Raw genomic sequence first — 16,524 nt, 5'->3', positions numbered from 1 at the left:
TTGAAATCCATCTACTCAAGATCTTCCCTAGTAATACAAACTGAATTGTTGTTTGTTGTTGTTGTTGTTTCCCATATATCCAGTATATACCACTTGGTCTGGGAAACAAAATTTGTCTAAATGTATCAGGATAATCTCTTCCCTTTGGCTATTGACTGATCTAAGCAGAGGCGTGTAATCCATCTGAGGTTTAAAACATGGGGTTTAACACCGAAACCTTTCTCTTTCCAAATGAAATGATACAGCTTAGCAAGGAAAAGGTGTTTTGTCTAACACCTACCTCCTTCTTTAGGTGTGGACACACTTCCTGATGAAACGTCAAACATGCTATATTAATGCAGCCATAACATCAAGCAGAGGGCAAAATAAAACTTAGCAAAGTGAAATGGTAGGTGAAAAAGGGAGAAAGAGAAGCTTTTAGGAATAAGACACATTAGTTAAATGTTATGCTCTTTTGCATCCAAGAGCATTCCTAACCAATGCAGCTCTTTCATTTACAAAAATATATATTGTATAGCCCTGGCTGGTGTAGCTCAGTGGATTGAGCACAGGCCTGCGAACCAGAGGATTGTGGTTCGATTCCCAGTCAGGGCACATGCCTGGGTTGCAGGCCAGTTCCCGGCAGGGGACTCACGATACATTGTGTTTCCACCGCAGAGGCAACCATACATTGATATTTCTCTCCCTCTCTCCTTCCCTTCCCCTCTAAAGATAAATAAATAAAATATTAAAAAAATATTGTAATCTGCCCTGGCTGATGTGGCTCAGTGGATTGAGTGCTGGGCTGTGAACCGAAGGGTCACTGGTTCGGTTTCCACTCAGGGCACATGTCTGGGTTGTAGGCCAGGTCCCCAGTAGGGGCAGTGTGAGAAGCAACCACACATTGATGTTTCTCTCCCTCTATTTCACCCTCCTTTTCCCGCTCTCTAAAATATATATAAATAAAATCTTTAAAATATATATTGTAATCTTAGTTTTAAAGGGTTGCAAAACCATTAAAGGGTGTACAATTTGTTGCCCTCATTTTTCTTTCCTATATTAGTCTTGTTTGTTACCTTTTTCACTGTCCTGATGTTATGGCTTAACCTTATAGCATCTGTCAAGAAAGTGAAGCAAGGGGTAATATTGGAAAAAGTACATATAACAAAACAAATAAGAAAGGTTGCAGCATTTCATAAGAGTTGACTTATGATTCACATAGACTGACTTCATTCTCCATCACTGTTCTTTACACTGGTTTATCTAATAAACATCTGGGTGACTATGACAGCTCCACTTTCTTCCACAACAAAAGGCACAGGAGTTCAATTTAATCATAAACTATCTATTCTTAATAACAATCAAACAAACAAAAAACCCTCTAAGTCAAGTCATACCAGTGATGCAAGATACACAGTGACACAATAGTGGGGAGTGATATGAGGTTATGAGGTTTTGTGATAGGACTACTTCTACAGTTTTGTGATAGGACTACTTCTACAGTATTGTTTGACAGCAAAATGGTTATCGATCAGCAGTGTACTTTTTACCAGGCAAATGTACTAGACCCTGGGAACAGAGAAATAAACCATATGAGGCTCTGCTCTTACAGAGTTGTTATAAAGAATAGAGGCATTTTCCAGTTCAGTAAAAAAGAGAGCTACTAGAAAAGTAAATACAAATGGGTATATATTAATATATAGAATTTATAAAAATGAAAGCACTTGGTTTCTTGGTGCTCTATAACAAAACAATCTAACCTACTTATAAAACCAAAAAGGAAAAATCATAGTTAGCGAGATAAAAGTTAGAAGGAGAACACTACCAGTAATGGGAGTTGAAGAGCATAGGAATTATTTGAAAAACTAAGAAGTCCAAAAGAGACTGTAGCAAGAAATTGAGACTGATTATCTACATGAGGTTTGATTAAGAAGGATCCCAGTGGAAATTCTGGACTTTATTCAGAAGTCAATGGGAATTCCATGAAAAGTTTTAAGTAACAGTAGATTAAAAGAAAAAAGCCAGTCTAATCTTTTTTGAGGTTAGGAGATCAATCACAGTGGAGTATGTGCAAGGTAAGAACAGATTTAACTAGGGTGGAGGCTGTAGAGATGGAGAGTGGTAGACTGATAATATTTAGAAGCAAAAAATCAGCAAATCTTGTTGACAGATTAAATTAATTTCAGTTTTGGATATGTACAGTTTTTTTGCCTACATAGCATCCAAATGGAAATATCAGAAGACAGGCATATATATCTTTATCAAAATGGAGTAGAGAAAGCTTAGGATGAACATGTTGAACATAAATGGAAATTGATGCTTTAGAATTAGTAAAACATAGGTTGGCTATCAAATGGTTATTTCACTCTCTCAGCAAATAATTCAGTAGTTATTATGTAAACAGTTCTGGGGCAGAACTTGCAATTGAGAATCTAAGAACATGTTGGTATTCTTGTTTGGATTCACACACACATTAAAGAACTGCATAACAAATGTAACCCTATCAGTTACTAAATTATACATGACCAAGTGAAAAACTTTTTTGACTGGTTAGATATTTTTGAGTTTTGCTTCAGATATTATAACCAAAAATAAATATTAATGTGGAAGTCTGGATATTTTAAAATGAAATAAGAAAATCAACTTAACACTCAGAAGATATATATGAATCTTAAAATTACCCTTTCTCTGGGTGCACAGCTATAGATCTTGGTTGATCCAGGCCTTGGGAAATAATCACATAACGGAAAGAGCCATTGAGTCTTGCAACTTCAATTAAGTTGAAACCATGGTCTGTCCAGTATATGTTACCTAGGAGAAATGCAGATGTGTTTACAATATAGTTGTGAGAACAGAAACTATTTACCAGTTATGGCTAATTATTAACCTTCTGAGCATTGCATAACTTTCAAGAAATCATTTAGTTTCTATATTTCAAGCAAAAAGCTGCAAATAAACTGATATGCAAATGTTGTGGACTGCTCTGCCTGGTTCTAGGAATTGTATCTCTGCCCCTTGTGGCTAAGGGTGAGGGACAACCTTTGGAATGCCAGATGCAGGAGACAAAGCTTGTCTCTGGTAGCAAACGCTGCCTCAGTTTCCTCTCCCTGCCCTTAAAGCTTGGTTGGAAGTCAATGATAGGTAAGACCCCTCACAGCAGTGGGCAACCTAAGGCAGACTCCATCACTTGGGAGGCCTTCATGGAAGGACTTGGGGGGGCTGCAGCAAAGAGGGAGCAATGGACTCTTGCCCCCCAGCTTTGACAAAGCCCGAGTCCTCATGTTCTATGGGAGAAGCGCTTCCTGGCTCTAATCCCCTTAAGCCTGAATACCTGATGGGGAGGGGTGCAGCTCCTTGCCTTGCTAGAGCAGATCCTGGGGAACAATCTGGCATCACAAGGACTTCCTGATAAACCTGTGAAATCTGCTCTGCTAAGAGTGCTTTCATTCATATGTTAAGGAATTGAGCAGGAAACCCTAAAACTGTTCCTGACAGACTCTGACTCATACTAAACCCTTACACTTCTTTGAAATGTTATCTACTGTTTGATCCTTGCTGCCCTGTATTCCTGTGCATTACAACCCAATAAAAGCCCCTAGAGGAGGGAGCTCAATGCCTTTTTCCCCTGAGAAACTGGTCACTGCTCGTGGCCTTTTCCTCTGGGAAAATGGCCACTTCTCCTCCCCAAGCAGATCACATCATGTCTCAGGCATATTCACTCTCATCTGTGGCAGTCAGGGGGGCTTGTGAGGAAAGTTGTCCCTACATGCAAATACTTCCTACATCTCACACATCTGTAGTTTAAACTATATAATGATACATTTATATCTTAAAAATGAGTTGAAACTTCTCTCACTGTGAGGAGTAATCTATGTTAACTTTCTACAGACTTCAGGCAAAACAGAGCTAACACTTCTGTTTACCTGCCTCATGGAGTTATCAGGAGAACTGCCAAAGTTAACACTACGTGATCTGCTTCTACACAAAAACACTTTTTCAAAGGCTCAAAAGTATTAGAAAGAATGAAGCTGAAAGCAAAAAAAGACTATTTACCCCTGTGGCTAGAAGTAATACATAAGTATATGAAATATCAGAATTTTTATGAAGCAAATTGAGCCCTTAAAAATAGGTGTGAAATATAACCAATAAAAGTCAAAGTTATACCAGCAATCCAGTCAATAGCTATCCCTTCCACTCTTCCCAAGCCATTGGTAATGACATCTTCTTTCCAAGTTTGATCTCTTTTAGCTCGGCTAATTTTATTGAAGCCCATGTCTGTCCAGTAGATGGTATCATTTTCTATGGATAAGATACAAAGAAAAAAAATCATCCCACATATGCATACTATAGAAAGTAGCAATATACATATTAGAATCACATTACATCAGTATTTTGGGTGTACTAATGTGTAAGTAATCTTCGGGATAATTTACTAATATAGTAAGAAAGGTATTAAAATAATAGGAAAAAACCTAGTCAAATGTATTTTTTAAATATATAAAAATTTATTTATTCCATCATTCATTATTGTTTCTTTATTTTCTTATTACTTTACCTCAGAAAACACATATGTTGTTCCCCATGAAATTGCCATCTTTATATCAAACCATGATGTTTTGGTCAATAGTTTTTTTCTTTACACTGTGTCTGAGTCCTCTAAATATAAAAAGAATACTACTGGGGATAATCAACAACAAAGTCTCAAAGTAGAGAGAGAATAGAAAAAAATAGAAAGATATTTCAACTATGTAAGAATGTTTTAAGTACAAACACATTCAAAATGTACAAAATTTTAAAAATGCCTTATCATCCATTACTTCTGAGATACTAGTTTAGCAAATATTAACTACATATCCCTTAGATTATTTTTCAAAATCTCTTTGTGCAAATTGCTTTTAAAATACTTGAAGAATGGCTGTATGCTATTATAAAATTTTTAAATCATTATTTTTTGAATATCTGAATGAAAATGCATCTAAAGATTATAAATGAAATATACATACATGCATATGCATAAAGAGGAGCAATTATAGACCAGTGATTTAAAACACAGCCAACAGAAAGACCCTGGGGACAGAACATTAAATAATAATTTTGCCGCCAACTAAGTAAGTTTCTGTGTTATAATCTACATGGCCACTTGAAGAATAAACCCTTTAGGACAAATGTAATTTCCCTCTGACACAGTGACAGACTATGAAAATAAAGGAAAAGCAATTAACAAACCATTTATGAGTAAGTGTTGGGATTCTGATTCAAATGAACTATAGTCATTTTTTAACTTATTTTGGGATGATCATAAATATCCCCTGCCCCCAAGAATGCTTAAATCAGATACATAATTGCCTAAAGCAAAACAAAGATGCCATTTTCAAATATATATCTGGGAAGCAAGAACTTGATTTTTTCTATCTTAAAAAAGTATCAGACAACATGTATTCATTATTGAAAAAGTAAATCAATCAATAAAAGTAAGCATTATTTTTGCATAAATATCAAGCATTATAAATAAGTCCAATTCTCTTTTGCAAACATTAAGCACATATATACAACAGTCTACTTTTTATCTCCACTTGTATGTAGAGAAGTCGATTTTTATATGCAAAAAGCAAGTTATGGATTTCTGTCTGAAACAAGCTTCTCCTGTAGTCATCTAATGCAGGTCCCCATGCTATGGTGGTATGATGGATGGCAACTCCATTCTGTGTTTCATGGACTGAAATCTGACACTGTTCTTATTCACTTTTTCTCACTTTTCCCATCTAATCCATAACCAAATGCTCTCAAATTCCATCTGTTACCATCTTGGCTCTTTTTTTATTGTTATTTTAAATTCTATCCATCATCAAACCACTTTTCACACCTCTACTATTTATAATGTAAAGCAAATCACTATTATCTCTTGCCCAAACTACTGCAATAGGCTCCTATCTTGGAGCCCAGCCTCCCCTTCTGTCTCAGTGATCCCCTTTCCTCCTGAGTCTTTTCTCCACTTAGAGGCCACTGTTGCTCTTTTACAAAAATAAATAAGAACATTTCTCTTCCCTCCACTCAAACTCTTTGATATTACCCATTTCATCAAAAGTGAAATTAAGGTTTCTTCCTATAATATCCATGATCTACCCACACCCTTCAACCCTCTCTCACCTGATATTTGTCTACTCTCCCCCTTACTCACCCATCTCTAATAACAGGCTTTTCTCTTCCTAAAACAAGACAAATGCTGTCCAGTCTAACATCCTTTACATTACTTTTCTTTGTGTCTGAAATGCTCCCCTCACCCATATTTATGCACAGCTTAAATATTCCTCTTCTTACTGAAACTTTCCCTGACTACTCCATAAAAGTATTCCCTTGTCATGCTCTATCTTCCTTACCAAAACTATTTTTTTCCACTTACAACATTTATTACTGCAAACACATACCATATTTATTGTTGTTTTGTTTAGAGACAGACGTCTTGTCTCACAAGAATATAATCTCTTGAGGACTAGGGCTTTATTTTGCTCACTGTTTTATCCCTGGTACCTAGAATAGAGCTTCACGCATTGAATAAGTGAACAAATGGGATGTGCTGTATAAAGATTTATTAGGAGTGGATACAAGGAAGACAGCCCTTACCACAAGAAATTTTATAAACTCAACTTTATAAAACAACACAGGGTATGCACACACAAAAGTGACTGGTGATTCAAAATAGTATAGCATGAGCAGAATATAAGAAGTACAGACAGGTATTTTTGCAGCAGTTCAAAGAAGATATTTACAACAATGTTTATACATACTACAAAAAAGGACACTAAATTTATATGTGAGTTTTGCACTTTCATCATTTGTAACACCTGTGCCAACTTGGTGAACATTTTTTCCATATGATCAGGAGGCATTCTTTTTCACATATACCACTGCATCTTGCAAGTACACTTATTCATATTGAGCTGATATTGCATCTTTTTATTTTTTCTCAGAAATGGACTGTTAGGTATCTCATAAGTAGAGACTACAGTGGACCCAAATTTGCCAACACAGTCACATGTGCAGTAGAGATTTCACAGATATTCACTTTGTGAATAGTAGATTAATTATAATGGTGAATCTATTGCTAGGTTAATTCCATTAGACCAGGGCACTGACAAACTAAAAGGCTTCCTTGTATTCTTTCATTAGCCATATCTGAGAAATATGTGAACAAATCAATCATGTGGCGATGCATCAAGCAGGACAAAAAGAATGAAATAATTAAATCACTCCATTTATATCCAAATACCCTTTCTTTATTAGTTTCTATACATATTACATACACATTTTAAGTGGAATAAGTTCACTAATATATAAAATACGCTTTCTAATAATTGAAAATATCTTCAAAATAAACATAAGTTAATAATATTTTAATTATTAATAAAATAAGGCTGGAAATGATAAAATTTTATAACAAACCCTAAAGATTAAAAAAATGAAAATACATATAAAGATAAAGAAATGGAGAAAAGATGCTCATCCCTATGTCTTGACACTTACTCCAAAATATACTTTTTAACTTTAGTTATCCCAATTTAACAGATACTTGTAGAACACTTAGCACACACTAAGCATTATTCTGGGCACAGGAGCGTTGTAGTGAGATGATGTATAGTCTGTTACCATGAAGGTGACAGAAGGTGACTCTGGAATTAAATTAAGAACCAACTATCTTAAGATATGATAACTGGCATATCTTAATTACACTGCCATATAATTACATGATTAGAATATAGAATTTGTAATTTAAAGTAATAGTAATTTTAATTAGTTCCCCATAGATATAGGACAATAGGATAATTGGTTACCATTTTCAAGGATAATTACACAGGTGTTGGTGACCGATTGTGCGTTGCAACTACAGTCAGAACTAAAAGAAAAGCCGCATGTTGTTATATTTGTTTGTAAAACAAAGGAGGGGACTTTTACCCCTGAGAAAAGTTAATTAAGTTGAGCAGAAGAGATAACCATTTACAGAGGGTAGATTATGAAGATTGTGTCTAAAAATAAGAAATAAGAAATACAAGTCTCTTAATATACTTTCACCTTAGGTATCTATTTCCTTATGATTCATTGATCAGCACTTATTGGATCACTTGTTGTGAGCACACTAGACCCTGTGTTATTTGGGGCTGCTATATCCTAGAAAATTCAAAATTATGTTTCTTGGCTTAAATATAGACACTGTTTTAGAAAACACCATACAAACATGAAATAAATGAGATAAAATATAATGCATTCATTTATTTTGCTTCTACTAAGCCATATTTTTTAAACATTTATCCTACTTAATGTTAGCTTATTAAATTTGTTCAGGGGCTCTAACTATTGACATTTTAAAAATTGTATGTTATCCAATTAATGAAGATATAGAGAATCTGTTTATTAAATGTGTGGATATCACAAAAAGGATTAGTTGCACAACATTAGTTATCTCAAACAATTTTCCCCCAACAAAGAATCTACCATACAGACTGTCTACAACTATTGTTGAACTCCACCGTCCCATTCATATGTAGCAATTGAACCATGAAGACTTAATATTGGTAAAGTCTTTTCTAGTACAGATGTCTATAGCTTCAGTACAGGCAAAAATTCTAAAGATTCTGTTTTCAGGAACTGTGGAAACATGCTAATCCACCTTGGTTGACCTTGTTTACCTTTGCAGATATGAAGCAAATGACTGGCTTTAACTAAGCCATGGCTTTACAATGTGCTATTATTAAACAGTAAAAGTGAGCTTATTGTTTCAACTTTCTAACCAATAATGAACTTTTTCCTTTTCTTTCTTCATCAGTTTTTTAAAATTTATTTAATTATTTTTCAAGTACAGTTTTCTGTCTATTACTCCCATCCCAACCCACCCCTCTTCATCAGTTTTGAGTAGGACTGGGAGGTAAAAACCCCAAGATACTATTTTTAATGGGTCTTTTATAAACACTGCAACATATTTGTGGAGATCTATATCTGAGAGAATTTATCACACAATGCCAAGCTTTAGTCCCTTGGTTTGTCTGGGATTCTGGAAAAAAAAATTAAATTAACAGCAACTTTGATAAAAGTAATTATATCCAATCTTAACCCTGATAATGTCACAAGATTGTAAACCTCCCTGGCTCCTGTTATTATTGTTGTTATGATTATTATCAAATAAAGGCAAATGCTGTGTGTCTAAGGCAAACAAGTTGTGAAGATAAAAGAAATTCAGGAATTATTGACTATTGGATTAAAAGGAGCTATAAAGAAAATGAAAGGGAGAAAAGGAAAGGCAGGAAAGGAGGGGGAAAGGGAAGGGGGAGTCATAATTCTGTTTCATCATGGTGTAGCCATACCTATCTGCTAACATTAATTAACTGGGATACAAGGGAATTTAGAAGAGTAAGATAAAATGGAGAGCTCTGAAAGATAATTACTTCAAGTTCGTGAGTAGTGCTTGAAGGAGGTTTTTCTTATCTTTCATAAGTATATTTATGCTAATTTAAAACTGGTTTTGTCACTCTCAGTCCAAATGTGGATGTCATTTGAATCTAGCATCTAAAGTAAAAAAGATTAACAGATAGCAAATATATATATGTGTGTATGTATATTATATATATAATATATATATATATTATATATATAACACACACACATATATATATATATAACCATGGTTGCTCAGGCTAAAAAATTAGAAGCTACTCCCACCATTTGTTAGACAGAAATCTTACTATAAATTTTCTTTTACCTTTAGAAAATTTTGAGTATGAATAAATCCTTCTGGAAGGATCTTACTTTGGTCATCAAATCTGGTAATGAGGATAGATTATAATACTTAGTTCCTAAGATAATAATTTGGTCAATAAAGACATGGAAGCTCAGAATATGGTTGACAATTAGGAGAATTACTTTGCTCAGATTTTAAACTAAGAAAATTATGTAAATTTTATAGAGAGCAGTAATCTTTAGTAATAGGTTCTAGTAAAACTTTCTTAGAGTTTACATATAACTTGTTAAGAATGTCCAAAGAATTACTTCAGGACAGCTCCAAATTGTGAGGACTAAAACCTACAAAATTTGATAGCTTAATTTGTTGTTTTCATACTGTTGGACCCATTATACTCTATTCCATACTTGAAAAATAAAGACAATTATGTTCAGTTCCAAAGGTACATGTTAACTTACAAGAAATTCTGCATGAAATGTACTCTGATCTTTTGAATAACATCAAGCCTAGGTTCAAGCTAGAGGATGTTTTATTTAGTGGCTATTCAACTATTGTCACTTAGTGTACTTTTTATTAAAATAGAGAAAGCTGTACAGATTTGTTGTTGCTGTTGTTGTTGTATTTTTAGCTTTTGTTTTTATATACAAATAAGGTTTGGGTGTATGCAGTCTATATAAACTCATGGTACTGTGTTTATACAGAACCCAACTTTAGCTTTGATTGCTGGGATTAGAAAGAAAGACATCCTTCCCCCTACTTTCCTTCTAACCACCAACTTTTATTTAGACCTTAATTATTAAATACCACCTTGAGATAAGCCGGTTGCAGATACCCTTCTTTTGAGGTCATAAATATAAGCATTTTGCATGGTTTTTATTGTCATTTATCAGCTGTGACTTTAAGAGATAGGCCCCAAAATATAATTGTTTCTACGTTTACAAAGGCTGCCTTAAGGACATGCAATTTGTTAGTACCTCTAGCTTAACTAAAATAATGATTTCCAGACTGAAGCTGATTTTTATTCTAAAATTTTGACAGATATGACAGTTACTGCTAATCCAAACCCCATATTTTGCTCTTTCAAAAATCACCTTCTCTAATTTAGGAGAAAAAGAGACTTTCTTATATCAATCCTACATTTACCAATCATCATGTGTCTCAGTGCAATATTTTATTCCCACATTCTGTCATTTTAACACAGACACCAAATTTAGTCTTTTTTCCCTAATCCATTTCTTACTCTCCTACCCATATCCGCAGGCAGAAATATTCACACAAACATGAGGCACACACCATATACAGACATGAAATGCAAACAATGCCATCGAATGTATGGAAGCATGGGATAGGAAAATTTATTATAACATCAAACCTTCAAACTAAAACTTAGGTATCTTTATTCTAATACGCACTTTGGCCACAGCTACCATGGGTGGTTTTTCAAGTGGCAGCTTTATACTGTGCCCCAGCCTCACACCCAGCCCTGGTTCCTATCTTTTCTCAATATCTGTCTTCTCATCTCAATGTTATTGTCCCCTCCCTTTTCTGATTACTCCATGAAGAAGCCCTTTCCAGCCACTGACCCCAATCTCAGCAACAGGTCTCCCTTTACATAGTTGAAGTTCAATAATTCTTAAGTGGATACCTGTTAGAATGGCCTGGTAAAGTTAAAACAAAAAATAACAGTCCTAACTCAAGTGGCTGGGTTGGTTGGGCATGGTACCACAAATCAAAAGGTCTAGGATTCCTAGCCAGGGCCCATGCCTGGGCTGCAGGTTAGGTCCCCAGTAGGGGTGTGTATAAGAGGCAACTAATCAATGTTTCTCGCTTACATTGATGTTTCTCTCTCTTTCTTTGTCCCTCCCTTCCCCTCTCTCTAAAATATAATAAGTAAATAAACAAGCAAACAAGTAAATAAATAAATGCAAAGTGCAGCCACATCTCAGAGATTTTAAATTGTTTAGTCTGGGGGTTGTGTACAATTTGAGAATTACTATTTAACTCATCAGTAGTCCAGATAAGAACACCACTTGTTATTTAAGAGGGTCCACGGTCTTGTGAAATTTTTTATTATGAAATGCTACACCCATTCTACTACATCCCACCTTCTCCCCCATTACAATATCCTTGATACTAATGGCTCACTATTAAGGGATTTTCAAGGAGAAAAGAGATTTACCTAGTCTCCAGAGTATCATATTTGGGGATTTTTTTTCCTTCTAGTTGGGGAAAGCTTCTCTCTTGGAAAAAAATAATTTGAAAAAAATTATTCAGTTGACATTGATATATCTCTCATCCCAGATCTTTTAAAAATCATTGTTCTATAATCTATGCCAAAATCAGCCCAAATCACAAGGCAGCTCACAATATTACTTTTCTTTGATATAGATCTACTTCCAGCAAGCTGGTTTTTATTGAACTATAAGTGTATCCTATTCCACAGGTATGTATTCTTCACTTGATTTTTAAAAATATATTTTAAACTATATAGATGTTTTGAGCCTTCAAATTTATTATATTTATGTTTATTAGTTATTTCTGGTTATTACTTAAATTGTATTCTTTTTGTATTTTGATTAAATTTTATTTAACTAAATTAGTTAAGTGGTATATAAATTGACTGCTAACATCTAGCAAAACTACAGAATTCTTTAATGTGCAGTTTAGCTCTAGACTCATTATTTTTGCCCTAATTTTTCTCTTAGCACTCATTTTCACCACCTAAATTGTTCATCTCATTGCAATTCCTGCATTTTTGGAATCTATAAAAATAATTTTAGAAGATTTTGATATATATATATATATATCAAACAAGTTATATATATATATATGTATATATATATAACAAACAAGTTATATATATATATATATGTATATATATAACAAACAAGTTATATATATATATCAAACAAGTTATATATATATATATACAATATATATATACATATATATATATATATATCATATTAAGTCACACATTTTAGACAAGTGACATCAAAGTTGGGTATGCATACATACTATAGGAAATGGCTAGGAAAACCAAGAAAATGTAAGGCAATGCAAGAAAATGTTATATCAGATTTTTTACTTTTTTGTTTCTCATCCTTTAAGATTCCTACACTTTGGGTGTATGTTTTATAATGTATTAAATCATAATATTTAAGAGGGTAATAATATATTTGTAGTAAATAATTTATTAAAATAATAAATAAACATGCATTTTTAAATGAAATCTTTTTAAGCTAGTAGGTTTCACAATAAAAAAGCAAGGTTAGTTCTACTGGTGCACCTGCCACTTTCCAGTCATGCCCCCTTTGGGCACACTGCAGAGACATGCTGGCTGAAACCCCGGATGTGCAGTATGAAAGCTACAGAACTGGAGAGGAAAGCAAAGTTAGTCAAGATCATCAGAGAAAGCTCCACTAAAAAGTCAGACTTTGGCTGATCAGTGCAGACTAGGAACATTTGGATTAGAGGAAATGTACAATATAATTCATGGAAACCTACTTCAGATAAAGAATCAATTTAATAAATGTGATCTTCATAACAGGAGGAAAGTTCAATAAGATCACTTTTGGAAAAGTGGTAAGCAAAAACAATGAATCCATCAGATGCCTGGTTACAAATATGAATTAAGGTGTACTTTTTTATTATTTTCCAACTGTGAAAGCCTTTCTTCAGACATTTGGAGGTAAATAAAGACTCAGTCTCTCAAAATTCCATATTAAAAGAATTTGATATTAAATGGCCAATGAATTATATTTGTCTACTTTATTTTGAGAAAGATAAGTCAGTATAAATGCTAATGGGCAACTTTTTTACAGTAAAAAAATCACTAAGAACTTCATCCCTTTGAGTGAATAAGATAAAATTTGTAGACTTCATAGGTTTTAGATACCTTAACCCCCTTAAGATACAATGTTATGAAACCTTGGATAATGTACATACTCCTTAAAGTTACTTTTTTATACCTGGCTGGTGTGGTGTTGCAGACTGCTCTGCCTGGTTTTAGGAATTGTATCTCGACCCCTTGTGGCTAAAGGTGAGGAATGACCTTTGGAATTCCAGCTGCAGAAGACAAACCTTGTCTCTGGTAGCAAACGCTGCCTCAGTTTCCTCTCCCTGCCCCCAAAGCTTGATCGGAAGTCAATGATAGGAAGACCTCTCACAGCAGGGTGCAACCTCAGCCAGACTGGATCACTTGGAAGGCCTTCATGGAAGGACTGGGGTGGGGGGGCTGCAACAAAGAGGGAGCAATGGACTCTTGCCCCCCAGCTTTGACAAAGCCCGAGTCCTCGTGTTCTATGGGAGAAGTGCTTCCTGGCTCTAATCCCCTTAAACCTGAATACCTGATGGGGAGAGGTGCAGCTCCTTGCCTTGCTAGAATGTGTCATGGGGAAAAATCTGGTATCACAAAGACTTCCTGATAAACCTGTGAAATCTGCTCTGCTAAGAGTACTTTCATTCGTATGTTAAGGGTTTGAGCAGGAAACTCTAAAACTCTGTTCCTGATAGACTCTGACTCATAGTAAGCCCTCAGATTTCTTTGAAATGTTATCTACTGTTTGATCCTTGCCGCCATGTATTCCTGTGTATTAGAACCCAATAAAAGGCCTTGAAGAGGGGGCTTGAGGCCTTTTTCTCCTTGGAGAAACTGTCCGCTGCTGGCCTTTGTCTCCCCTGAGAACCTGGCCACCAGCCCACAGCCTTTTCCCCCTGAGAAAATGGCCACCCCTCCTCCCCAAAGCAGATCACATCATGTCTCTGCCATATTCACTTCCATCCATGGCAACTGGGGGGACTTTCGAGGGAAGTCCCCCCCACCAAGTGTGGCTAATGAATTGAGTGCCAGCCTGGGAACCAAGGTGTGGCTGCTTCAATTCCTAGTCAGGGCACATGCCTGGGTTGTGAGCCGGGTCCCCAGTAGGGGGCACACAAGAGACAACCACACATTAATGGTTCTCTCCCTCTATCTCCCTCCCCCCTCTCTAAAAATAAATAAATGAATAAAATCTTTTAAAAAGTAAAATAAAATTATTCTTTTATCAAGTAAGAATTATACAACCATCTGGCTTTTTGTTCTGAATGAAATTTGCATTAAACATACTTTTTATAAAAGCAATCCCATTTTCAAGTTTTAAACTTTTTCTTCTCACAGGGTAACAAAAACAATCTATCACATGCTCTTAAGCATTCACTGGTTGGCTGGTTTATTTGTCTTCAAATAAATTACACTGTGCTATTTTTTGTGTGCATTAAATTAGTTCTCACAGTCCTGATGTGCCTGAGTTTGACTTTCAGGCCACAGATGAGAAGAATGTGTTGTCACACTCTCATCTTCTTCACATTAGAAGAGGAATGATACCAGCTCCAAGGAGAAAGTTTAATTTTTTTGTTTTGAGCTTCCAAAGTTAAGATGTAAAACTGAGACAAGATGTTAAGTAGTTTATCTTCAGGGGACACCTACTCAGACATTTCTTCAGGAAACTGTCAACCTGTTTCAGGAAACACTGCCATTGTATTTTCCTTTTAAATAGAAAAAGGACAGAAATCATGTTTCTCAAATGCATGGTGTCTCTGTGATGCTTCAAATTAGTAAATCAGACAAAGATGGAGTAGACACCTTAGAAATAGAAGCTTGTGTAACAAATCAGTCCAGATTTTTGTTTTATCATCACCCTGATGAAAAAAAAATTACTTACTCAAGAACTTTACTGCAGAGAGGAAAGAAGTGTAATAAATAAAGGCTTAGATACTGTGTTCTGATTTTCTGAGTTAAAGATATTAGCTCTACTACTTAATGGCTCAAGAACAAGTTATCGTATTTTATTGTGTACAATGTACACCCATGTTTTGGGCCCAAACTTTCAGGAAAAAATTTTCATTTTAATTTTTTAATTCAATTTTTATTTATTTATTTATTTATTTAAAGAGTTTATTTATTTATCATTAGAGAGGAAAGGAAAGAGAGAAGGAGAGAAACATCAATGTATAGTTGCCTCTCATGAGTCCCCTGATGGGAACTGGTCCGCAACCCAGGCATGTGCCCTAACTGGGAATTGAACTGCGATCGTGTGGTTTGCAGGCCCGTGCTCAATCCACTGAGCTACACCAGCCAGGGTAATTTATTTATATTTAGAAACAAAATTGATTGTAGTATGCCAGGGCATTATTTTGCATATGGGTATCATTATTGCTTTCTAGAGTTATACTTCTAATGCATAAGTATAAATAAAAGACTTAAGAACATTTATATAGATACTGAATTAGTACTATCCATGTATAGTGTGCATCCTTACTTTTCTCTCAAAATTTTGGGCAAAAAGGTGCATATTATACATGGCAAAGTACAGTTCTTAATATTTCTGTTCAGTTCCCAATATGTAAATTAGTAATAATAGAGTTGCTATGAGGTTTAAAGAAATCAATGTTTTTTAAATCACTTAAGACTTTGTATAAAATAAATATAATAAAGTGTTTACTATTACAATTTAAAAAATCAAAGCTTATGATATATCAAAATAAAAATTATATAAAGTGGTGAGTTTGGTAATCTTATGTGTTTTTCAAGTTTTAGCTTTTCATAATGTCACATTTAAAAATTTAAAGTTAAAGAGAAAATATTTTTGTATTTTTTTTGCAAAAGGGGAAAAATCTAACTTTAATTAACTGCATCTAAGGAAATAATAAAAGAGGTAGAAATTACCTTTAAAATAAATAATTAGACATTTCTATATATTTCAAAGACATTTTCTATGAATGAGTTATATTAAAAGTTAATAAATTTGGCTATATAAAATCACATATTTTCAGAAAAG

At 34.5% G+C, this 16,524-nt stretch overlaps 1 protein-coding gene across 1 annotated transcript in view; it reads right to left on the bottom strand.

Moving 5' to 3' along the window:
- LRP1B (LDL receptor related protein 1B) overlaps positions 1 to 16,524 on the bottom strand; it is a gene marked incomplete at its 3' end in the record, with an annotated part of 1,343,287 nt that overhangs the window by 309,913 nt on the left and 1,016,850 nt on the right. The window contains exons 37-38 of the mRNA XM_037064526.1: positions 4,144 to 4,278; positions 2,661 to 2,790 (exon numbers count right to left, since the gene is read on the bottom strand). Coding sequence (XP_036920421.1) covers positions 2,661 to 2,790; positions 4,144 to 4,278 — 265 coding nt within the window. The remainder of the gene's footprint in view (positions 1 to 2,660; positions 2,791 to 4,143; positions 4,279 to 16,524) is intronic.

This window comes from Sturnira hondurensis, unplaced genomic scaffold, assembly GCF_014824575.4.
Source record: "Sturnira hondurensis isolate 20B ecotype Veracruz unplaced genomic scaffold, ASM1482457v3 Scaffold0015475, whole genome shotgun sequence".
Taxonomy (NCBI): domain Eukaryota; kingdom Metazoa; phylum Chordata; class Mammalia; order Chiroptera; family Phyllostomidae; genus Sturnira; species Sturnira hondurensis.
Note: the sequence above shows the minus strand (reverse complement) of the source record. Positions and strands in the feature narration are given on the sequence as shown.